The following is a 25971-nucleotide window of genomic DNA, read 5'->3' on the forward strand; positions in this document are numbered from 1 at the left end:
CGTGCGTACCCGAAATAACTTTTGAACGCAGGTGCGTATCCATAAACACTTGCAGATGTGCGTGCGTACCATAAACACTTGCGCACACGCTTGCGTACTTGCAAACACTTACGAACGTGCATGCGTACGCATAAACACTTGCGAACGAGTGTGTACATGCAAACACTTGCGCACACGTGTCGTACTTTCAAATACTTGCAAACGTGTTTACGTACTCGCAAACATTTGCGAATGGGCATGCGCACATGCAAATAACCTGCGCACGCACTCATAAACACTTGCGAACGCACATGCAAACACGAAAACACTTGCGAACACTTGCGAACTCGCATGTTCCCTTCAGCCACAAGATCGCGTCTTGTTCGTCCTAGGCCTCCTTGGTATGATGAGCAAATCCGAGCTGAGAAGCTGGAGCAACGTAGGCTCGAAAGAAAGTGGATGAAAAGTAAACAAGATGATGATAGAGATGCGTACAAAAAACAACACGTTCATTACATCAAAGCGGTGGAGGCTTCAAAGAAACAGTATTATAATGAAAAGTTGCTTGGAGCAGGGGCTAAAGAAACCTTCCAGATAATAGGTGTTCTTTTAAATCAAAATGTTAGAATCTTGCCTACATTATACACCCCTGATGTGCTGAGTAATAAGTTTGGTCACTTCTTTACTGAGAAGGTGGACAACATAAGAGCCAGTATTAGTTCTGATAGTAATGTTGATAGTAATTTCTGTTGTACTGATGATATGTATACTGATGTTGTTATTCAGAATGACTTAGTTTGCTTTAGAAAGCTTACGCAAAAGGAAGTCCGTAATATCATTATGGGTTGTACCAACAAATCGTGTCATCTGGATTGCTTACCAACTTGGTTACTTAAAGAAAATATTGATGTTGTTTTACCAAGAATTACCCAGATTGTAAATACTTCTATCACTTGTGGTGTATTTCCTGATTATTTAAAGCAGGCTATTGTGACTTCAGTCCTTAAAAAGATCACTTTGGCCTGGAATGAATTTAAGAATTACAGGCCTGTTTCAAATATAGCTTTTATGGGTAAGATAATTGAGAAGGCAGCCATCGTCCAAGTAAATGAGCACATGCAGGCAAACGATCTTGAAGAAGTATATCAGTCTGCTTACAAAACTAAGCACAGCACTGAAACGGCATTGCTCAAAGTTAAGAATGATATCACACTTGCCCTTGATGATGATATGGCTGCTTTCCTAATTATGCTTGACCTCTCTGCTGCCTTTGATACCATTGACCATGATATCCTGCTTCATCGTTTAGAACATGGCTTTGGTATCAAAGGCACTGCCCTAAAATGGTTCCAGTCTTATATAACCAATCGTCATTTCAGAGTTTCTATTGCTGGCATAATGTCTGACAAATTTGATTTAAATTGCGGTGTTCCACAAGGGTCTATAATTGGCCCCAGGGTTTTTACCATGTATGCACAATATGTTGCTTCCATAATTCGTCGTCATGGGCTAAATTTTCATATTTATGCTGATGATGTTCAGATATACATGGTTTTCAATCCTAAGGTACCAGGGGATGCAGCGTGCGCAATTTTCAAAATAACAGCTTGTGTCGAGGAGCTTCGTGTTTGGCTGTTGAACAACATGCTAAAACTGAATGACTCTAAGACAGAATTTTTTATTGCTGCCTCGAAATATAACATCACCAGATTGTCTGAGATCACAATACAAATTGGTTGCGCTGATATTGTTCCATCTCCCACCATTAAAAATCTGGGTATCATTTTTGACGCTGCTATGACTATGTCTAATCAAATCACATCCATGTGCAAATCAATTAATTTCTTACTGTGGAACTTGGCTAAGATACGCAGATTCATAGACCATGATGCTTCCTCAAATGCTATGCGGGCACTTATTTTATCTAAACTTGACTATGGCAATGCGCTCCTGTTTGGATGCAACGTAAAAGATCTTGCTCGTCTACAGCGCCTACAAAATCGGGCGGCTTGCATAGTTTACCAAGTTCCGCGCCGTCATTCTACATCTCCTTTGTTAAACTCGCTCCACTGGTTTCCGGTTGATAAACGAATTCGTTTTAAAATTATTCTTCACGTTTTCAAAGTGCTAAATGGACTATCACCGATATATCTCACAGACTACATCGCTACCTACATTCCACCTAGGAAGGGCCTTCGCTCTGAGCTTGATATTACTCGCCTTGTCATCCCCAGGAGTAAGAGAAAAATTGGTGATGGTTCATTTAGTGTGTCTGGTCCAACCCTCTGGAACCAGTTACCGGCTACACTTCGCACTGCTCTCACAGTTGAATCTTTTAAAAAGGGTCTTAAAACGTATATTTTCTAATGTATTTTGCCGTTGTTATTTTTGTATATATTTGTAAAGCGCAATGTTCATATTTTTGGTATTGCGCTATATCAAGCGCCGTTGTTATGTTATGTTATGTTATGCCAAATGCGTGCCCATTAAACATTTGCGAACGTACGTTTGTACTTGCAAGTACTTGTGTACGCGCGTGCGTACCCGCAATAACTCGCGAACGCATGTGCATACCCATAAGACTTGAGCATGTGCATGCGTACCCATAAACCGCAATATCATATAATCACTTGAGATTGCGCATGCGTACTTGCAAACACTTGTGCACGCGCGTGCGTACTTGCAAACACTTGCGAACGTGTGTGCATACCGGCAATGTTCGCAAGCGTACGCATGAAAACTTGCAAACGTGAGTGCGTACTCGCAAACATTTGCGAACCGCTCACCAACACTTGCGAACGCGTGTGTGTAGGGCCTACCGGCAATGTGCGCGAGCGTACGCACCCACCTACAATAGCTTGCCAAACGTGCGTGTATACATAGACATACCACCTAGACCTATGACTCCCCATCCCTTACCACAGCGGGAGGTGAAGCCCCGTAGGCCTATCCAAGGTGATATTGACGGATTGACGGGGTTACTAGGCGCGGAGATATATCGCGTACATTCTGACGTTTGCGTGGCTACTGCGCTGTTATCACCCGCGTCAAATGCAACATGTTCCGTAGACGCGAACATGTCTGATTGTTTGCGTCCGGGTATGCGTCCTTGTCAAATTCGTCGCTAAGCAGTGTCGGCTTCACTACGCGGGTCAAAGTAATTGGTCTAGGTTCTCGTTTGTCTGGGCGTGTATATAGGCCTACCTAACACTTGCCGTCCCATGAAAAAAAAATTGAGAGAGTGCGTTCCCCCTCCTCTGCTTTCGCCGACTATGATCGACAACATAGAGGCCTATGATGCGGCCGGCTCCAGCCAGGGGCTAGGGGCCCGACTACATGACCGCTGCGTACGGCCCACTCACTCCACACCCGGTTGCCTCCCGCGTATGGGTGCCGACCTCTGCACCTCTGACGCCGGCTACGCCGGGCGATACCAGGGCATTACCCGGGGCGATATCACGGGTTAGTAAAATGGTTAAAAGATTATGCGAAATAACAATAGGCCTATTAGGGACCGTTCAAAAACACTTGTTAGGGGGGTCTGATGCAAAAAAAATTATCAGTTCTCAAAGAGTTCAGGGTCCCCTTTTTGACATAAAAATTATGGGTCATTCCCATCGAAAATCATGTAAACTCAAGTTTCACAGGAAAATGTTTAGTTTATTTTTTTCAAGGCCACCCCCTAGAAGGGTCAAAACTTTTAAGCACCCCCCCCTTTTTTTTGCATCCCTCAACAAGTGTTTGTCGCACCAGCTTCCACCAAGTTGTAGGAATTCCCATATCAACATCAGCCCGCCAATTGAGCGGCGACGGGGCCGTATAGCTTACCCCGTAGGCCCCTACCACCCGGTGTTTTCGCGTAAGTCATTACATGCTTGTTGGAGGTAGTGAACGCCGCGGCGGGCCACTTTTGAAGAAGAGAAACGGAAGTACGGTATAAATCGGGAGATCATGCGGCATGGATATAATTTACTTTAATCATGTTAATATACTAAGCATAGGCCTATTTCGTCCTAATAATATTTTATGCATTAAAAAGGCCATTAAGTTGTGCGTTGAAACATTGGTTGAAATCAGGTTGAAACTTCAACGTTGTATCAACGTTGAAGTTCAACCTGATTTCAACCTTCTTAATTTTTTGCATTAAAAGTTGGTTGAAATCAGGTTGAAATTTCAACGTTGTATCGACGTTGAAATTTCAACCTGATTTCAACCAATCTCTAGGTTGAAATCAGGTTGAAATCTGGTTAGGTTAGATTTCGACGTTGTATCAACGTTGATACAACGTCGAAATCCTAACCTGTGCCCACTGGGAATGATGTAGTTCAGTAGATTTCGTTTGATCAATGTCACTTTCCTGCTGTCGTCAAGTTACATTGCATCTACCCAGAACTTGAGCGAGGATCCAGGGCCGGATTTATCATTGGTCCAGATGGGCCTGGGCCCAGGGCCCCAAAATAAATATATTCTCTTGTCATTGTTCGTATTGAAATGCTTAGTTGTAAACAAATCATATTTGCCAAAAATATGTTTTAATTGGGATTCCTATCACGGTAGCCCATGGGTCAAATTTTGGCACCATTTCTGAATCTCAGCAAATAAAAATTAAATATAAATTTCTATAAATGCAAACAGCTTCAGGGGGCTTCTCCCCTGGACCCCCACCAGGGCCCCCGAAGCGGGCCCTGGACCATACGCCGAAAGACTCACACTGCGCGCTGCACATCTAGATCTACGGGCTATATATAAACTATCCGTAAAAATATAAGAACGCCAAAAAGAGAAGCAACAAGAATAAAGAATAAGTCTGCTTGCATTCATGGCTTTCAACTCTCTGATGTATAAAATTATTATTATTATTATTATTATTGTTATTATTATTGTCAGTACAGATACCAAAATTAAACTTTCATTTTTTTTTTGTGATTTTGGAAAACTTTAGCTTAGTGCATGATTTGGTCAACTAGCTGAGAGTTGCCAGTTGATAGGCCTGTGATTCACCTGTTTATTAAAATGGATCAGTCTTATTCTGTTCATCTATTGTTATTTTATGTCAAGTGTAATAATACAATAGAACACTATCAAATATGCATAAGGTTAAACTAATTGTAGGCAAGCATACATTGTGAAGAGGGAGTCCTCACTTCCAGACAAGACTTGGTCAAGTGAACACACAAAATATTGTGTGTGTGTGTGTTGCAAAATTGATCGCATCATCAGTATATTTTGTGAGAACAAAATTGATTGTTCTTGTTTTATACCAGTATAAGACCTATCCAAGCCAAAGATAGGCTTTGCAATTGTTTTATTGTACCCAGGCAGAGGGTGGTATAAGTTGGCATAATTATTATCATCACACTATGGAGTTGTGAAGATAGAGCTGTTGGAGTCACACAGGTGTGTGAGTTTGAAATGCGATCTGCAACTGAATTGGAAGTCACCAAAACTGACGGATGAATTCTCGACCGATACATCCAACCATGAACCAGACATTGTTACCGTTACCAACCAAATCCCTGTGAATTAATCAGCTGTACCATTTAAAGTGACGGTTTGGCCACCCTAACTAAGACAAACCAATCTGTAGAGATTCGGGGTCAGCACACCATCAACCAATTCCAGGACGGCTGTATACGAACATGTTGAAACATCCATGGTTCCAACTAAATATATGAAGTTTAAAAATGTCGGTATTGATTTAAAAAAAAAAAATAAATAATGGATTTGAACTGAAATGAACTGAAATGAAATGAATTGAGAACTCCAATATTCAACTCAACTCAGGTACTCATCTAACGAAGCAGTTGAATTTTGTACATCATTGTCAAAGATATTTAATTTTTTTTATTTGAATAATTGTTATTCGTGTATGTTATATATTTAAGATTGAAATACACGAGAAAGTTACGTTACTCATCAAGACGAAACATTTGTATTTGGTTAATAATTGTCAAATACCTTTAATTTATTTTAAATTGTTATATGTGTGGATATTAAATATTTGATTTTGAATTACACAACATTGATTTGATGTATTGATCACAATACTTCAAACTGAATTTTAATTTTGAGTGGATTACTTCAAAAATAGGTCATTGTATTATTTGATATTTTCGGCTATCATTTTTTTAAAAATAATTTGCTTGTGAATCAGTCAATGTCACCCATTCATATAAGTTGCAATAATTGAATTATCTGAAGAAAATCAATTTGTTTTCAATTAAGCATTTATCAGTTGTTGTAAAATACAATTAGGGTAAAAAGAGCTGATTGATTCCTTACACCTTACCTATTATATTAGGGATGACCATCATAATTTCATGTTGCCCCTTTTGCTACAAAAGATTGTTTTCTGGAAAGAACTCATCAACAGAAGTATTTTGGTGGTTAAATGGTCAAAATTGGTCAAAAACTTTTCGAATTATGAATTTTCAAAGTTTCCCATTCTGACCGGTCATTGGAACGAAATAAATTGACAAAGTCTAAATATAGCAATGTGAGCAAAATTGGTATAAGCATATATTTACCTTTTATATTTCTTTATTTTAATATATATGCAAACATGAAACAAGCATATTGTGAAAGTATCAAAGGGTTTCTTATGAAATGGCACTTTACTAGTCAATAGCATTAAGTATTTCTTCAAACCGAGGCACTGAAATCATGCTTTTAGAAAACATTTGCCAAAAATCATCCATAATGGCCAAAGTGGCACAAAATCAAAAGTCCAGGTGAACTTTTTTTCCACAACAATATACACTACACATAAGAAAAATACTAATGTACTACAAGGGATTTTCAACATAGGAATCCAAACAATCAAGTACCAACATGCACAGCTTTATCCTGATATCACTTCTGGGGTTTTAACAAAATGTTTTAACCTCTATTGTGATTGGCAGCAGCATAAGGTATCTCTTTGATAGCTGATAATACCCAGCCATTCAGCAAGTGGCTAATAACAGACCTTGATAGGCTTGAATGAATAATGTCATGTGCTACAAAACCATCACATCCAGGGCTTGGTCACTCCATATGCTACAGAGAGCACAGTACTTTAATAATGGAGTGAAAGACTCATTATTGATTAGGCGGGTATTTTAAAAGTACAGCTCCTGTGCGTGTATAGCAGCAAGTCAGTGCAGATGGTATAAATATAAGAAAATGTTTAGGGTTGAGATCAGGTGAATAATACAACAAATGAGCATGAAACTTCACATTTATGTTCAGAAAGGTGTCTATTTAACATGATTCGAAAGGTGTTTGGAAATTCCAAAGGAAGCTGGTGATTTAATTTTAACTCGAGATCTACTTGTCCGGTTTTTTTTCCTTTTTACAGAGGGTATGATAGAGGTAATAACAACAACTCTGCCAAATTACAGCTCAGTAGGTCAAGGTGTTCACCTGATCTTTTCATCTGAATATTTTGTGCCATTCTGAGCAGTGCTGCACTGGGCCACTGGCAATTAAGCGCACTGTGGCGATTGACCAATTTTGACTCACACTTACAGAAAAACCAAATAAGTTATGATGCTGTAATTTGCAGGATAGTTGCAAAACATAATTGGCATTAACATCTCCAATTTTTACAGAAAAACTATGAAAAAAAAAAGAATGAGCTCAATTTAGAAATGTCTGTGCAAGCAGTGCACAGTTGAGCTCCCTGCATGTCTATGGGAGTGTTCTAATCAAGTTGATGGTTCATTGGTCATCCCTAATTATATTGTTGCATGTGAGTTGAGATTAAGAATAAGGAATAATCACCTCTTACCCACTTTAACTTTTGATCATTTGAACAATAATACTTTGTTTAAATTTTTGATTTTATGATTGGATCTAATCAGTCCAAGAGAGTGCCAAATATGGATCAGGAGTATTACATAATAATACCCTGCTATGACAATAGCTGCACTAGGTTAATCGTATAATCTCCTTTATGTGGTTAGCATGGCTGGGCCAGGAAATCCACAAGGTCAGCCAAGCCAATGTATGTACATGTATTCGGTACATGTGCCATATCTTTTACAATGGGTGATAAATTTCTGGTTTGTTTTATTTCAAAACGCAACAGTCGATATTCTAAAGCTTGGTCCAAATCCAAGAGAAGAACCAACTCTAGTAATTTATGTGGTTTCAAATTATATCGGCCGTTGCCTTTTTGATAGAAATGGTGTTTGTTGATGTGCACAGTTTCCCATTAGATCATAACATGCTGTTGTACATCCAAGGTCAAAGGTCTTTTAATCCATATTTGGCGTTCTTCTGGGACTGCTAATCAATTAAGTCAGATTATTGAAAGAAGTTGTATGTATGTAGTTTAAAATGTTATAATGTAAATGCAATTGTGTTAATATAAAAGAACAACAGAAGATATACTAATCTAAGAACATATTAAATGAAATAATCATTTAAAGATTTAAATTACTGTTGTCTTGTGTTCATAATTCTTATTTGTGTGAACAGTACCGCTGTTTTTAATTATAATCCAACATGTTCATCCTTCGGGTGTGACAATTATTATTATTATTATTATTATTATTATTATTATTATTATTATTATTATTATTATTATTATTATTATTATTATTATTATTATTATTATTATTATTATTGTTATCATTATTATTATTATTATTATTATTATTGTTGCTGTTGTAGTTGTTATTATTATCATTATTATATGTTTATATATTATTTGAATCAGTAATAACGGCAGGGTTGTCTACTCCTTGCATCTCTGCACCTTCTGATGTAGTAGAAGAGCAACATCCGCACACATAATGGCTACACCAAACGCCGAATTTCCTGCTTCCCTTCCCATTTTGTGGCCCACTTGATGATTGTGCTGCTCCTTTTAGTTCGGTCTCCAACTAAAAAATAAAAAATACATGATAGAAACTCGGTTGACCTAAGAAACGAAGGATAAATTGGGACTTAAATGCTGTGGAATAATTATTGCCTCGGCCTGCCCCCTCTTGCATATGCCAAATGTTTGGGATTCCAATTTACAAACCTTAAATGGTCTAGATATATGTTGCGAGCGCAGCAAGCATGAAAATTTGCCGCATATTTGTTTTCGTACTGTTTTCGTAAGCCTTTTTAGCTCATTTAAAGGCACCTCATGAACGTGTGCCCTTTTTTGTTTGTCTAAAATTTCAGTCCCCCATTTTACCCTCCCACCAGGTCTCATACCGTATTTATTACACAGCGCATATGCACATATGCTATTTTATTTTAAGTTGAATAACTTTACTATTTTTGTAATTTCAATTTCCTGCCTATTATGCTATTGGAAATAATTAGTTTCCTGATTATTTTCAAATGTATTGAAACACGAATTTCACTGAGATTTGCCACTCCAAATTCAGAGAGCCTTTCTGAACGAAATTTGCAGCAAAAAGCGGGTTTCAGTGGTCTCAGTTGAGTTGAGTTGGTGTGGAAGATGACCGTGCTGGTTGAGCTTTCAAGCTTTATTGGAGAATTAGGCCTACTTTACGAGGATTATCGTGTAGACGGGTTTGCTATAAAATAGGATAGATTCAACGCATATTTATTGGTCGAGCTATACGTCTCACCCAATATTTTAAAGCTCATAGCGAGACCAATAAATATTGAGGGTAAATCATCCAATTTTATCATTATTAATTGGATCCAATATTTTCACACACTTGGGATTCATCAAAACATAAAAATGAGTCAAAATTAGTCCAGCCAAGAATTACGCCCGTGAATATTTTTTTCGTTACGTGAGATTATTTGTTGGCCTACGGTATGGTAAAATCGTTTATTAGGTGAGGTTTAAGTGTAATACGGATTACGTCTAATCTCGGAGTCCGTATCACCCCCAAACCTCACCTAATATCTAAATAGTATTGCTTATAAGACTGGTAGCCTATTGTATACTCATACATGTAAATAAAATCTCTCTATTTGGATCGAACTAAGCTGAACTTAAATCAATATTGTTTTGTTTTCAATGTAACGCTTTAGCGTTTTGTTGTCAGATGAAATAAATGAATTATTTGCCTCGGGAAGGGGTTTTCAGTCCTTACCATGCTTAACCCTGATAAAATAGTTTGCCCTACGTCTTGGTCTATCGAAATGTCTCCACTGTCCCAAAAAATATCTGCCTTCTTTCACAGGCCAAATTAATAACTTCACAGGCCTTGGGTGTGGGAATACATGAATACAGACGAAGACGATATGAGATGGATCGTATTGTTGTCAGATGAAATAAATGAATTATTTGCCTCGGGAAGGGGTTTAAAGTACAGTAAGAGAACACATTATTCGTGGTAAATGAAGCATAATGCAACAAAGATGGATTTAGCTGATTGGTCAGATTCCGTATTCTCTCACCGCAATTGCGTCAAGACTAAACAAAATCATCTAAATAGTGCTTATACCTCATGAATTCTGGTTTGTAATTTCTGGATGTCCTCAGACGTGGTGTTGGTATTCTCCTTACTGGATCCAAGGAGGTCGCTGCTTCTTCTTACGCAGCTTACTGGTCTTCCTTTTGGATGTTTACATACAGAGATTACCTGTTCATTAACAAAAAAATATGTATAATACTCTTTGATACTTTATGGAATACTTTAAGAGAAGAGAAAACACCTATTAGTATATAGATAGATTTCAGACTCAAAATACGTCTAAGATTATTGGCCTAAACTTAGACGTCCAAAATTGTTCAAGATGCAAACCTAGATGTCCAATAATTTCGTCGTGATATACTTAAATCAATGCATCACCGGATATTAGAAATCACAAACTGCCAATCATCTTAAGCGTACCAACAGTTTTGAGCCTCTTGGCAATATATGAATTGCCAAAAGGTTAAAAACACGCATAAGATCATACTTGAGATTGTACTCGTCTCAAATTATACGCAAAAGCATTTAATTACCTTTGGTACAAATAGAACCACCAGAGTCAAAGTTGCACAGAAGATGATAATGCATGAAGTAAAGATGAACAGCGCCGCTGTGTTATTAGTTATCAGGAAACTAACGGAAACTCCCACAATGCATAGCACTACGGTGTTGTACACACAAATCCCGATCAGTTTACTGTCATTGAGTTCTGGAATGTGGATCTTAAAAATACAGGGAAAAGTAGATTAAATATATTCGTAAAAGCAAGGGAAAATGTTTCTACAACAACTAAAACAACAACAAATACCAAACTTGCATAGCTTTTAATGTGAACAGAACACACCGTCTCAAAGCGCCGTTTTGTATTGAACAACAGAATCAATTCATCCTCCGACTGCAATTACTAGGCGTAACTGAGGAAGGTACAACTATAAATATTAACATGATTAAGAGGAAAAACAACCCATCCTTACCGTTCTCGTCTCCCATGCCAAAAACGTGCCAAATATAAGTAGCAGTCCTTTATAGACGTATAAAACAGCAAACCAGTATCCAATCTTGCCTGAAGTGCATTGCTCGATATATGGTATGATAACTTGATTGGTTATGTCAGTTTCCTTAAAGTAGAATAATTGTTCACAAATGCATCTTGGATTCGGAGCTAATATGTATTATTTTGATAAAGTTTTTAATCACTTTTTACTGCTGCCCTCTAAATACGCTACTCGATGCAGGATCGAGCCTTTTGGGCTCGCTATTTCGAAACTTGAGTACATGACAGGATTCATAATAGGGCAGTGGGATAGTCCATTTTCCCGGAAGAAGTAAATAATCACTTCTATAGCCAAGTAAGCCAAATGCCATAAAAAGTAGCATTATTTGAAGTCGAGATTGGTTAATGGTCCTTGTGTAGAATTAATATTAATTTCCTAGAGGAAGAAGGCTTAATGAAAATACTGCCACAGGTGGTCAGATCTGTGGAGAAAAGGGAAACTTACCCTCGAATAAAGATCAATAACTTGTACATATATCGGATCAATTATTTGCCACAGTGTCAATACTAATACATCGATAGCGAGGAACACGGCCACCATAAGAAATAGGTGGTTATCTGTTACTGCCTGTAATAAACAATAAACAATAAACGCAAACGTTATTTTCATATTTAATGTAAAAGAAGGTAATTATGTTTTATAGATGGGCATGTCGGGTGGGGTAGGCGTGTCCCTCATGCTTCAAAATGAGTCTTTTATTATCTTTTCAGCAAAAACAAATGTGAGATACACAGATATATAATGAAGCGTCTAGAATCGTGCGCATCATGCATTCCTTCCCTGTACATTTAATACGATATAATAGGTATACACAACATAACCAGACCAAAACTCCAAATCTTTAGACAAGCGGAAGGTAAGGAAAAGTTTCGCTTGTCTTGTCTACATATACTAGTACATGAATAAGGAACTAGATGCTAAATGTTGAGCAATATAAAAGCGTGTGCGATTGAAGTAAATCGTGCCGATCTCCCGTCTTACCATTTTCTTAGGAGTTTTAAGAGCAGCTATTCGATACACACGCCACGTCTTGGCGAACATTGAGCCAAAGCCGAGCACAAAGCCGGTTGAAATGAGCCATACACGAACCTTAAGAAAGCACAATACAATAAAAATCATATGCTTTTTCACATCACATGTGTTACAGTATTGCTCTTTGGCTGTGAGTCCTGGGTGATATCTACTGACATGGAACATAAGATCAACGCTTTTGCGACATCATGTTATAGAATAATGTGCATCACATGTCAGTAATGAATATACAATCACCAACACTGAGTCTCTTAAATATCATTATTCTATCAAATCATGACAACTATATATCCTGAAGATGCAGGAAGATCAGAGGATGATTTAAGCACTTCCCAGCAAGTCTTGCGGTTAGCACAGCTGTGTGAGTGAACATGACACCACTGCCCGCCCACTGCATACACACGTGCATGGTTAAATTTGAATTTGGACAGATATATTTACAATAAAAACACCTTCTAAAGGTTGGTCGATTTCACATTTTATGTTATCTACAGAAGGTGTGGATTATCATTCATGCATACATCACTTTAGATCTGAAATCGACCAACTAATAATGACACACGGGCAATTCTAAAACAACATCTTTTGCACAGAGTTCAATGGGAATTGAAAAGTAAAGTGGCAGTTGAAACTCTAGTGACAACACTTTTACAGTGCATGATGGGGCTTCCTTAAATCATCCTCTGCAGGAAGATGAACTCTGCAGAAGATATACTCTCTAATACCCCATTACATGCTAAAAGAAGACCAAAAAGGCAAAGAACATCCAACAGATTGTGCACATAAGAAGTATTATGTGCAAAATCTGTTGGGGGACATCCACAACTTTTTACTGCCAGTTGCCATTACCGCTTTGGCTTCAAATCGTAGTACATGGAGAAATTTTGTAGTCGCCTGCTTTGCAGCCGAATGAATGATTGTTGGCGATGAGGCTAATATAGATTAAAAACATGAGTGGTCCCAATATTGTTCCCCTTACATGAAATGGTTCATGCTTTCCCCAAATGACAATCATTTGTGTTCTAGAGATGAACCAACAGTCTATCCAAGTTGAACTGACATACAATATGAAATGGTCTCATCACATAAACAATATCACAACAAAAGTAAACCAAGCATTGTGGTTCCTCCGCAGAAATCTATGGATTATGTCCAGTAGCGGTAAAACAACAAATGTATTTTGCTCTGGTCAGACCCTTGCTTGAATTCGCGTACTCCGTTTGAGACCCCCATACAGCTTCGAATGCTTGAGACAAAATCGAAGAATGGAATCACACTTAACCGTTTTGTTTTAAATCATCCAACAAGCTCTTATTGCCATATCCATACCGTATTTGAATCAGAATCAAAATCAGAATTTTATTGGCAATCATCCAAACAAAATAGGTATAAGTCAAAATAACAGATACAATACAGGAAAAAACATAGAGTACCATGTTCAGAAACAGACAGCATTCCAAATGCTTTAAATTCAGTTTTTACCCGTGCACCATTCTGAAACTCATTACCAACTTCAATCCACAATATTCAAAACATGAATGGTTTCAAAATTGCACTCGTAGATCATCATTAAATTCATTGTTACTTTCATGGTTTTATGTTCTTATAATCGCAACACTGTAATTTTTACCTGGCACATCACTGCAAATGTCTCAATGGAGACTATATTGCCATCAAGACCGCCAATTATCACACATAGGTAGATAAGAATGCTTCCCAAGATGATTAGATTATTCAGATTTGGACTGGACATCTTTATATTTCTGAAATAAATGGTGATAAATACGAGAACACGTTTTCAAGAAGAGAAGATAGATATTTTATATTCCCAACATCTCCAATGTCAGGAAAAGCAGTTGTAGATGGATTTTCCCCACACCAACTTCTTGATCATCATGATAATCGTCATGATCATGATCATACATCGTCATCGCTATCGTCATCATCGTCAACAACATATCACCACCACCATCACCATCCCAGCCAACATACTACGTTTTCCCAACTGAGGTTGTCATCCACGTTGATACGTAAATTTGTGAACTCGTGTTCGTGTTGTGACAACGTCAACGTTGTGAAATTATTACTCAAACGTCCGCTCGATCGTTGTAACAACGTATGAATAATACGCTCACAACATGACGTCGGAACAATGTCATAATGACGTTATATCAACATTCGAAAATCAACGTTGAAAATAACGTTGTCACAACACGAATACGAGTTCACAAATTTACGTATATACTACGTAGATGACAACCTAAGTTTATCTGTTTATACGACGCTGTAGCAACGTAAAATTGTTGGCTGGCATCCCCATCATCAACAGCAACATAATAATCACCGTCGTCATGATGGTCTTCGCCGTCATTGCAGTTGCAATCGTCATCATATCTATGTAATGAATAACATACCTTTGTTCTTTATGTCTGATGTTAAACCCCAGAAAGAATCCAGCCAAACATATGCCAATTCCAGCTACGATACACATGGTCAAATACCAATATAAACTAATTCCTTCATTAACTCGGATAATAGCAGTATAGTCACTTGGAATGTCTCCCCTAGTGGTGAAACAATGAAACGAGTAAGTTTTCGTTATTCAGTATAATAAGATGGTGGTGGGTGTGTGTGTGTGTGTGGGGAGGGGTGTTGGGTGTGTGAAGATGTGTCTTCACAGTCAAGAAAGTCTTTTGTGAGAAATCTATTAAATATGCAGGTATAAAGCTTTGGAATGCTATTGATACTGATATCAAGTGCTCGTCATCAGTGAAGCAATTCCGGAAAAAGTATAAACAACATCTTATGCAAAGCTATTCTTAGTCTTTCAATCATGTGTACCTCACCAATATTTGGTTCACTAATTTCATTAATTTACTTTCAATAATTAGTTTTTGATATGTGCATTTTGTTTTTCTTTGTTTTTCCTTAAATGTTAACATATGATATGTCATTGATGGACATGACAGCTGGTTGGTTGGACTCGGCATTTTTGTTGTCTACCAACCTGCTGCCATGTCAAATAAATGCCATATACCTGTATCAAGGGTTACAGAGCTACAGGCCTTAGGGCCTTTACTGTAATTCCTTCACTCATCGTTGTATTATGCATTTCCATAGTTTATTATATATGTATTATTCCTGATATCTTTTATAATGTATTATTCTTATGTATTATTCTTGTATCATGTAATGAGTGAAAAGATAATAATAAATCTATCTATCTATCTATCTATCTATCTATCTATCTGTGTTTTTCTTTTAATAATACCTTTCCACACTACTTGACTTAGCCATTCCAGAGTCCCATCGGTTCCGTAATGCACACCAATCAAATGAGCCTCGTTTCCTGTGAAAATCAATGAGATAGAATCAAAGAGTATCGACTCCGCCATGTTTGTGTGTCGCTCATGAAGGCAACCTAACGTACTGCCGGATTATTTCGCAAAGCGCCCGGGAAACTTAGATTCAAAGTGCGTGGTAGTTTGCGTTTTGTACGTAACATGTTGTGTCAAAAACTCGCACCTAGCCTGCATGCACAAACCTTTGCAACGGCCACGCTAAGGCCTAAAAACGCAAAATCGTTCTACTTTTGGGTGCTTCATTCCGATAAATACCGAATGTACACTCTCTCACTATGGACCACAATGGCCTCATTCTAATGACATAGTTCAATAACCTCAATTAAACAACCATAATGCAAATTTTGACCTCAAGTTGCAGAGTATGAGTTTTTGTACCCAAATTTTCAAATGTCATTGAATGAATGTACAAATGTATTGTGGTTAAAGAACTGTGCACTATTAGATGAGAATATTTTGGATCCTAGTGTCTGCCCTCCATGAATGACAAACCAATATGGCGGATTTTTCTCAACTTTAAAGATTAGCACTGTTTTGAGCAATACAACAAACGACATAATCAACTATAACGTATATAAACACCTTGAATCTGCACAACTGTCATATCCCCAATACGGTCACCATTCTCGAGCCGGACATGCCCCTGCATGAGTATTATAGAGAGAGAGACAAGAACAGGACAACGATCATTAAAAACAGCGGATCAACAAATTAGTTTCAATACATTTGCAACTATTAAAATCGAGCCAGTGTTTCATTACTTTTAAGTTTTGTTGTCCTTGTATTGTTTTAAAACAATACAAGGACAACAAAACGAACACTCAACTTGTTTTTGATATATGTGTGATTTGTCGAGCGCTGGCCCGGATGTGCGATCGCGGGGTAGGGTATTGTTTTTTAAACATCACTTTAAAAAAAAATGTTACTTGTTATTTTTCCGGCCATGGCTTAATTCCGAATTGTCACCTAATTTGGGTGTACTTTGTCTTGGGTCCAATCTCTATCATGGAAAGTTTGCTATATCTTTCTAAATATAATGATTGTTTGTTCTAGATTTGTGTTTTAGCGTTTCATATTTGAAAGAACTTATGTTTAATTGCAACATTTCGAAACTACAAACCCAAACTGGGTGCTATGATGTACAAGATTGGGCTACGAGTATGCATTTTACCAAGTTAGCAATAGGTATTTCCTTCATGTTGCCAATGCATGACTTTCTTTATTATACTCAAAAACGGATTTTATTATACATGTACTAGAAAGTTGTTTACGTGCATATAGGCTCCTTCACAGTCGGTTTGTGTTGTGTATGTTTACAACTGAGCCACATATAGACTGGGTTGCCGGGACTACCAGACAAAGAATCTGTTTTTTGACTATAATGTGGCCTCCTATCAGTTTTACTGATAAGATGGCTAATTGATTTGACTATAATTTGGCCTCCTATCAGTTTTACTGATAAGATGGCTAATTGAAAATAAACACTTATTTTGTAAACAGATAATGCTCTGTGGTTATTTATGGATGGAAACTTAGGAAATTGCTATTAATGAAATAATTAATATATTAAACATACATTTTGCTTTGTTAACGATTAAAATCCGTTCAGAAATAAGGTTTTTAGAACATTTTGAACAATTTTGCTCTATGAAAAAGGATACAATTGCACCCCTGCTGATCTGACTACTGATAAGCTGTCAACAAGCATTGACAAGTAAAGTGTGACCACTAATTAAACAATAATAATGAGCATTATCTGACCATTCCCTGATCTGACCAGAGCTGGGTATAAATAGTGCACTACTACCAACACTAATTGATGTTGGGAGTGACACTAGTCTTCGAGGGGGGGGGGGGTACCAGTAATTGGGGTAGATAGTGGCTTTGGTTTTATACATTTTTGGTACGTGTAGAGCAACCGGGAATCTCTGCGATTGAGAAATCAGTCTTTTTGATTAGGCCAATGAAAGTCGATTTTGAGTTTCCCGTCACCGCCCTCACTTCATTTTCTGACCCTCATTTGAAGTCAATATTGTGACTATTTTTAATATACTTTTGAATCTCATTAGGGCTAAACATCCATCTTCAAGTGAGTGAGTGGCAAATAACAACACATTTTACATACGTGTTAGTCATATAACGAAAGGCAGAAAAATAATGAATAATGAAAAAGTTACCTCACTTGTTTTCAGAAATTATGTGACGGGAAACTCAAAATTGACTGTTAGTGGCCTTATGATGTGATTGTAACTACCAGTAAACTATACATTGCGAATAAATATATCTGAAATTAATTACCATGCTTCAATATCAAGGTTAACAGTTACTGATAATAGATAATTGGATTGTCATGAAATGTGGTTGATATGAAATCCCTTAATTAAGCAGCAAACATTCTTAAGGTTATCTGAATATAGATTGTTGGATTGTTGTAAAACTCAGAGGATGTGATTTCAATTGAGCCGTTTGTTACAAGTATGAATTAAATGTAGACCAATTTAGCACACATTTTCCAATTTAGCTTTCGACATGAAAATTTTGAGTATTTCCTAGTATGTCATTGGTGGTATTTACCAATAAATGCCAATATTTCGCACCCGGTTAGTTGTGCCAAACATTCAAATTTACTAGCTTTCCAAGTACTTGCAATGCAAAATTATGAAACATGATCTTCATCCATGGCGTTGTCTTTTTAAAGACATTTCTTGTTTGTTAATATTTTTAAGAAATGAGAATCCCAAATGTTCTGGTATGTATAAATGGGCAAGCGGCCCTCGGGCATAAACAACCGTTTAGTCATAAAAATATATGAAAGAACTCTAAATTTACTTACCGACATCCCGACAAAATCTGTTTCGTTCAACAGTTCTGCGAATAGAGACCCCATTTCCGAGTCATCGTAAGTGAAATTTTCTAGTCGACGTTTTTCACCATTTGCAAAAACTTTATTTTTAAGCACCTCGACACTTTTGTTGAGCATCAGGCCAACAGCCCACGCAGCATCATATCCAAATCCTACATAATCACTCTGAAACGTGTAACCTGAATTTTCTTCCCATTTCATCCTTTCCCGAAGTTCAAATTCAAGTTGTTTTGATGTCTTTCGATAGTAGGATTATTAAATTTAAAAAAAAAGAACATAATTATAAATTTAATAGCAATACTTTGTGTGCTTATGGAAGGACGTAGGCATGGGTGTGAAGCCTTGATCTACTCTACTAGTATCAGAGCGTCATTTCAAGACAAAACAATTATTGATACAACTTGCGTTTTTACAATAAAATATACGCTGGAGTAATACGGTAGTGACAATATACCAGGCCACCAGGTTCCGCAGTCGCATAGTGATTTATGATAGGATAATTAAAATTCAATTCGAAACTAAACATCTCGAATCTGTAAAATGCGTTGGAAGCAGAATTTATTTTTGCTCATTTTGACACCTCATTTGTAGCAATTGACTAAATATTGACGTAACAGCGTACATTGAAATCAGTTAATTCTATTGATTTGTATTCAGTATTAATGGAAGGAAATCTGTGTAATGATATCTGAGTGTTTTGTATTGTTGTAAGTGCAACTTTCAAATCTGGACCTCACTACATTAAATTGACTGGTGTTTTATTGTTTTCTGGGCTATCGTATCAAATGAGGTGTTAAAATGTGCAGAAATAAATTCTGCTTCCAAAGCATTTTACAGATTTGTAATACAATAGCCCGTTTTTTGAATAATGACCATTATTTAAAGGGGGTAACTACTTTTTTTGAGATGTTTATCTTGGAACCCCGAGATATTTTCTCTCAGATGGAATTGCCCGTAAAATACTACAGTCTTTCTTTCACCCTGTATAGAAATACAAACTGAATTGAATTTACTTACAAATCCTGCGATTGTCACTTCTTCTTTAGTACTGAGCGACAACCTATTCAAGGCGAAAATGTTGGTTGACGATATAATTTCGGTCATCTCCTCTACCGTGCATTCAATATCGTCAATATCGTTTGTAACGGTCCACCATTGGTCACGATACCACCCATACACAAACCATACGTATCCTGTGCCGACCATGCCCTGCTTGTAAGCCTGCAATATTTTAATAAAGGTATCATTAATTATTATTATTACACACACACAAAAAAAGAAGCCCAGTGTCAAAGCTTTCGAGCCCTGTAGACGTTCTTTATCAATTACTTGAACGAAAACATTGAGAAGAAAATAGTCACGCACAAAAACAGAATATGAAATCTGGGAACGTTTAACCCAAAAGGGCGGTCACGACGTCACTTTGATTGCTTGCCCAAACAAACTGTTAGTCTGAGATCATTCACAGCATGTTTAGGATATGAGAAATGGATGGTGGCTCTATGGTTATTCACTTACTTCTGATACCATCACCTGTCGAATTATTATTAATTACAAATACATTTTTAATCGTCCCCACTAGTCCTAAAGAGTAACTACTCATTGATTTATGGCCACAACTTGTTATTATTTTATTATTATTATTAATCAACACTTATATGGCGCTCTAACAAAGAGCACAGCGCCTTACAAAATATACAGGCAAAATGAAGCAAGAAATAAATACAACCAACATTAATACAAATGTGTTTTAAGCAAACGCTTGAAAGCAGGCACAGACACCGCCTCCCTCAACTGGATAGGCAACTCATTCCAGAGCCGTGGAGAGGCAACAGCAAACGAATGATCACCAGCTCTCTTATTTGATCGTGGAACCAAGAGCCTTGTGGTATCTGAAGAGGAGCGGAGTCTGGGCCTATTTTCGTGCGTTACCGTGTCGCTGAGCAAGGTAAGCAGGTCACATAAATATGGTGGAGCGACATTCATCAAACACTTATAGACATACAACAATATTTTAAACTGTATTCTATCCTTCACTTGAAGCCAATGCAAGGAGTTCAGGAGATCCGCAGAGCACCTGTCCCGTCCACAAGCAAAAACTAGCCTGGCCGCCTTATTTTGGACACGTTGTAGCCGGTTGAGGTCGGCCTCACGAGCACCAAACAAAAGAGAATTAGCATAGTCTATGCGGGACAGGACAAGTGCTCTAACGGCATGATGACAGGCTTCCTGAGAAATAAAACGGCGTATGCGCCACAGATTGCGAATGTGGAAATTGATAGTTTTACACAGGGTACTAATATGGATGGACATGTTCATTACACCGTCAAAGGTTACACCCAGGTTCTTAACAGAGATTGAAGGCTCAATTGTTTTACCATCGAGCTTCAGTTGGATATCAGACACTAAATTTAACACTCTTGGGCCCGCAACAACAAAAAACTCTGTTTTTTCTTGGTTCAATTGCAGTTTGTTGCGCAACATCCACATATTAAGATCAGATATGCAATTGGTAATACGATCCATGGTCCGTTCACACTCCCCGGGGACTTTAAGATCAAAAGCAGCATATAATTGGATGTCATCTGCATAGCAGTGAAAACTAATATTATGACGGCGAATTATATCCCCTATTGGTGAAATATACAATATAAAACCTTGAGGACCTATGATAGACCCTTGAGGCAGAGAATAAGTGAGGACGTGTTCATTGGATAAGGCATTCTTTATGGACACCCTGGTGGTACGGTTTTCAAAATAAGATCGAAACCAGGAAACAACGGAATCACACATTCCAAACCTATCTCTAAGCCTCTGAAGGAGAATGGGGTGGTCAACCGTATCGAAAGCGGCCGACATGTCAAGTAGCACCAACAGTACAGTCTTGCTGTCGTCAACGTACTGGAGAAGGTCATTATCATACCTCAATTGCCTAATTTTGAGTTAACCCTAACCCCGAAGGGCTTTTTGGCGACTGGATGGGACAGAAGGGGAAATAAAGCGAGAAACACGAACAAAGAAGTTGTTGGCTCTGAGTGGGATTCGAACACTCGCATGCCAAGCAGTAGACCGCCGACACCTAGCCACGGGTCTTACGCTGCCCGGGCCAGCGAATTCGTGCCCATATATCACTTAGGGTGATTGCGTCATCGCATCCCGTGGAATGCACGTACGCGCCGTGAAGTAGTTTGTAGTGTTTTGTAGTACTCTGGCTTGTTAGGTGTATAATATTAGTCAAATCTGAATTGAGGTAGAGGAAAAACAGAAAATGTTGTTGAGGGTTGACAGCCGGAATCAACATAATGGAGTAAATGTCATTCCAAAGGCCAGAAGAGAGTGTAGTGAGTACGAAGTGAATATCACTTCAAGCGGAAGGGAAACCCATTGCAATCATTCAATAAAGGAACCTCCCAAACAATCAGGCAAGATATATGTCTGTTTACAATGACATATCTGGAAACCCTTTTTTTGTTGACATTACAACATTGCGGGAATTTCCTGACCAATCAGTACATGACATACGCGTAATGGAATTCCAAGGTATGACTAAAATTATATAGGAAAGCAATATATTTATTTCGTTGCAGCAAACGCTAAAGGTAGCTAAAGGTAGTACGTACCTCACACAATATTTTCCTTGCTAGACCTTCAAACATAGACAAAAAGACAATCTTGGCATCGTTTTGCTGAAATTCAAAATAAAAATCGAAATAAAAACACGAGTTACGAGTTGTATGATAATTTAATAGGCCATATGGAGTTATATATATAGAATGTCCATACGTTGTGATGCCATACGCTGTGATGACATACGTAGACCTTAAATGGGACCGTTTTGTCGTACATGTATTCCCGGCAATCTGGTACTATTTTAGGAAGGAAGAGCCATTGAGAATCTCTCTATTGGTGTGAAGTTATGGCGAGAACTAATAATGAAAACACAGCAGTATACGCCAAAATAAGATTGTTTCTAAAATGTTTTAGAATAAAGATGTATTTTAATGCTAATATATTGCAAACCTGATTACCTTGTTGAAATAGCCAAGTGGAATGGTTTTGAATGAAATATTTTAATGTCAAAACTGAGCATCCTATATAAAAGAATATATGAATATTAACTGTACATCATTATATAACGATTCCTGATACTCAATCGAAGTACAATTGATCTTGTTTAGAGGGCAGAGTATTTAATTTTAATTTTATATACGCCAAAATATTTTGTTGAATTTAGTGAAAATGAGACTGAAACAATGGTGAAAATCTAAGTAAAAATACATATAACTTCGCTTAAGATTACTGTTTCGTTTTTCATCTAACCTTCAATTTTCTGAAATAATACTAATTACCTTAATATTTCCAACGGAAACTCTCGGGTCTTCAACAATAGTCTCTGACGTCACTAGGGTGAAATTTGCAGCCTTTAGTAAAGCTACGAAATATTCAACGGACTGTAAGGTAGGACCAAAAAATAAATAAAATAATGTGATTCAGACTTGCTAATCAAGGATATACTAAATTAATAATTAATATTTTCTAATGAGACATATTTAAAATTCAATAACAAAATGCTACTTACTAGAATAAACAAATCTTGGTTTTGATGAATTGTAGCAATTCGTGTCCAGCCGTATTCTTGCATCAAGCCAATTATAGGTGCACCTAACGCATTAAACACTGTAATTGTTCGGTAGAAGTACGGATACCGTTGTCTGTTGGAAAGGCCTGGAGACGAGGCACTAGGTGAAACCTGGTAAATGAAATAGTTGGATGGTTTAATAAATATCGGTTTGTAACGAAATTTAAGAAAATTAATAGAATGTTACAATAGTAACCCAGTTAAGTGACCGAGTCATAACCCCGGGGTCACGATCCATGCACGGTCATGACAGTCATTATTGAGCCCAACTCTCTCCCTCGTGTACGGAATAAAATGACCAAAGTGACCAACAAGCGTTTGCGGAATAATTATGACCAAAGTTGCACAATCGTTAACATAATAAATTATAACCAAAGTGGCTAAAAATCATTGAAATGGAATAATTGTAGTGACAGTGGTCAAAATCATATATAAGAAAATGTAAACACAATTATTCACAGTTGGTAGTGTTGATCTGGGCTAGCTAGCTAATATGCTTACAGTCCAATTCCTTCAAAGAAAGCAAATTGCGAACCAGAATTAATTTAAGTAGCCAATGCACTACTACCTGCCAGTGTTGTCGGAGAAGATCTAGAATACGTCAAAGAACGTACTTCATCCAAGAAAGGAATATAAATTCTTCTGTCGACTCGCTGAAGTCTGGTTCATGCATAGATTATCCAAATATGATGAGCTATGGTTTTTGATACAACACAGCTGTCAAAATAAGTGGGGACAACTGCATCGCAGTCCTGCTTCCTGAAGATATTGTGTGAAAGGTGGAAATAGCACCAAGTTTGGAGAAGGCAGCGCAAGGAGTTAAGTTTAGAGAAAGCAGCCCAAGGAGATAACGGTTTGGAGAAAGCAATGCCATTTTTGTGTGAGGATTTCATACGCAAGGATATTTATAAACTCAAGTGTACATTGGACTTCGCTGATTTTCGCAGGACAAGTGAATAAGGATATATTACATCAGTCGTCCAGAACATTGCAAGAACTGTGTGATCACCAAGAAAATGAATGCTGGCTAAGTACTAAATAGATAAAGGGTGATTATATTTGATTATTGTGTATGTGCATTTGTTGTCATATATTATACAAATCATAACGTGCTTTCAATTAAAGACTTAGATTTTAACGTTTTTAAAACGTTTTTGTGTTTGCTGGGGATATACAATATTCCATGTATCATGTCTTTGTTATCTAATTTATTCCTATTCAAATTCCAGTAATGTTTAATGAATGTTTGATGACGTAAAATCGGTAATAAAGTTTCATCAGACATTTGAAATAACATATTATTAATTATCGAATATTCGGAGTCTGTAATCCTGTATGGCTCTTAATGCCCGATTTTTGTATGGAAAATTTAGACTTTTTTGACTCTACCAAAACAGTCCAGTGACTCCAGAATCGGCCCCAAAATAATTTTGGTGGCTATGTGATGGAAATGTACCACTGGGCCCCCAAATGATTTGGGCCAGACACCATTCCCCCCCCCCCTTAATATTTAACATCTGAAGCCTATATTATATCTTACATACTATAATTGAAGACTGAATTAAATAAAGACTAGTTTGAGTATGACGTCCTGTCAACCAGGACAAAAATGCCGTACTGCGCAGGTTAGCAACCAATCACGCCACGCCATTGCCCTGACGTCAGATGCAAAATAGCCTTTTTAATTCGGTCTTCAATTATAATGGGTCTCATTTTAGTAAAGAGTAGGTATAGATGATCAGTTTTTGAAACCTCACGGGACACATGCCCGTACAAACGTGTTTCAGACCCCACCCCACAATTGATTTGCATTTGCACACACACACCCCTACCGAATGATTATACACAAATTATACACACTAATGAAAGACTCCTATTACTATTACTGCATCTACCTATCATGATGTTTTAAATATTTACTTTAGAATACACAATATGGCATCTTGAGTATGCGCTTGAGTGATGATTTACCGTTATCAGATTCCAATGGTGTGCAATTTCTGCAACATTTTCAGCAGTAGAGGAGCATGCTGGTCCAATAATCAATAACTTCTGAGGCTTGCTGAAGAGATGATCAATAAATGCTTGGCCACCTAGAGCAGAATTACACTGTAAATTACAATACGGCAAATTTAAACAAACTTTTGCACTTTGTAATGTTACCGATTTAAAAAAGGAAGAAGTGTTAAATAACGTAAAATGTTGATATTCTTGACTTCAAATTTGATTTCAGTTACATTTTATGCAGATTAAAAAGTAATCTTTAAATTCTAAGAAATTAGAATGGGAAATGCGACCAAGTGAGTTTGAATTCATTACGCCGTTTCATTTTCACTTGATTTGACCTGTTATCATAACTAATTAAACATTTTGAGGTCTTTTCTGCTGCTATCAAGACACATCAAATTTTTCTAAATGGTTTACTGATTTCTTTTAGTATTTTAATTTGAATAGCTCTTTTAAAAGCTTAAAAGCTATTCTATATTCTATATTAAAATATTTTAATAAAAAAGCTTAATTATTCAATTATCAAGATAACCTGAGCATTAATTCGAAAGTCCGGCTTTTATGATGGGCTTAAATGCACTGGACAATGAAAAGTCATTAAAAATAGATAAAAGTTATTCTATATTGAAGCTTAGTTATCAATTAGTAATATAACCTG

The 25971-nt window shown here is 37.2% G+C and overlaps 1 protein-coding gene and 1 long non-coding RNA gene across 2 annotated transcripts; one reads left to right on the plus strand and one right to left on the minus strand.

The window, feature by feature from the left end:
* The first annotated feature begins 330 nt into the window (after positions 1 to 330).
* On the plus strand, positions 331 to 8760 carry LOC140150166 (uncharacterized). The gene is made up of 2 exons (XM_072172169.1): positions 331 to 1300; positions 8684 to 8760. The coding sequence occupies exons 1-2, from the start codon at positions 331 to 333 to the stop codon at positions 8758 to 8760; spliced, it is 1047 nt and encodes a 348-aa protein (XP_072028270.1).
* An 11115-nt stretch (positions 8761 to 19875) lies between these two features.
* On the minus strand, positions 19876 to 23043 carry LOC140149816 (uncharacterized). The gene is made up of 3 exons (XR_011858737.1): positions 23017 to 23043; positions 22288 to 22353; positions 19876 to 19888 (listed from the first exon to the last, which is right to left on the minus strand). It is a non-coding gene; the product is annotated as an uncharacterized lncRNA (long non-coding RNA).
* Between the last annotated feature and the right edge of the window lie 2928 nt (positions 23044 to 25971).

This window comes from Amphiura filiformis, chromosome 4, assembly GCF_039555335.1.
Source record: "Amphiura filiformis chromosome 4, Afil_fr2py, whole genome shotgun sequence".
In the NCBI taxonomy this organism is placed as follows: Eukaryota; Metazoa; Echinodermata; class Ophiuroidea; order Amphilepidida; family Amphiuridae; genus Amphiura; species Amphiura filiformis.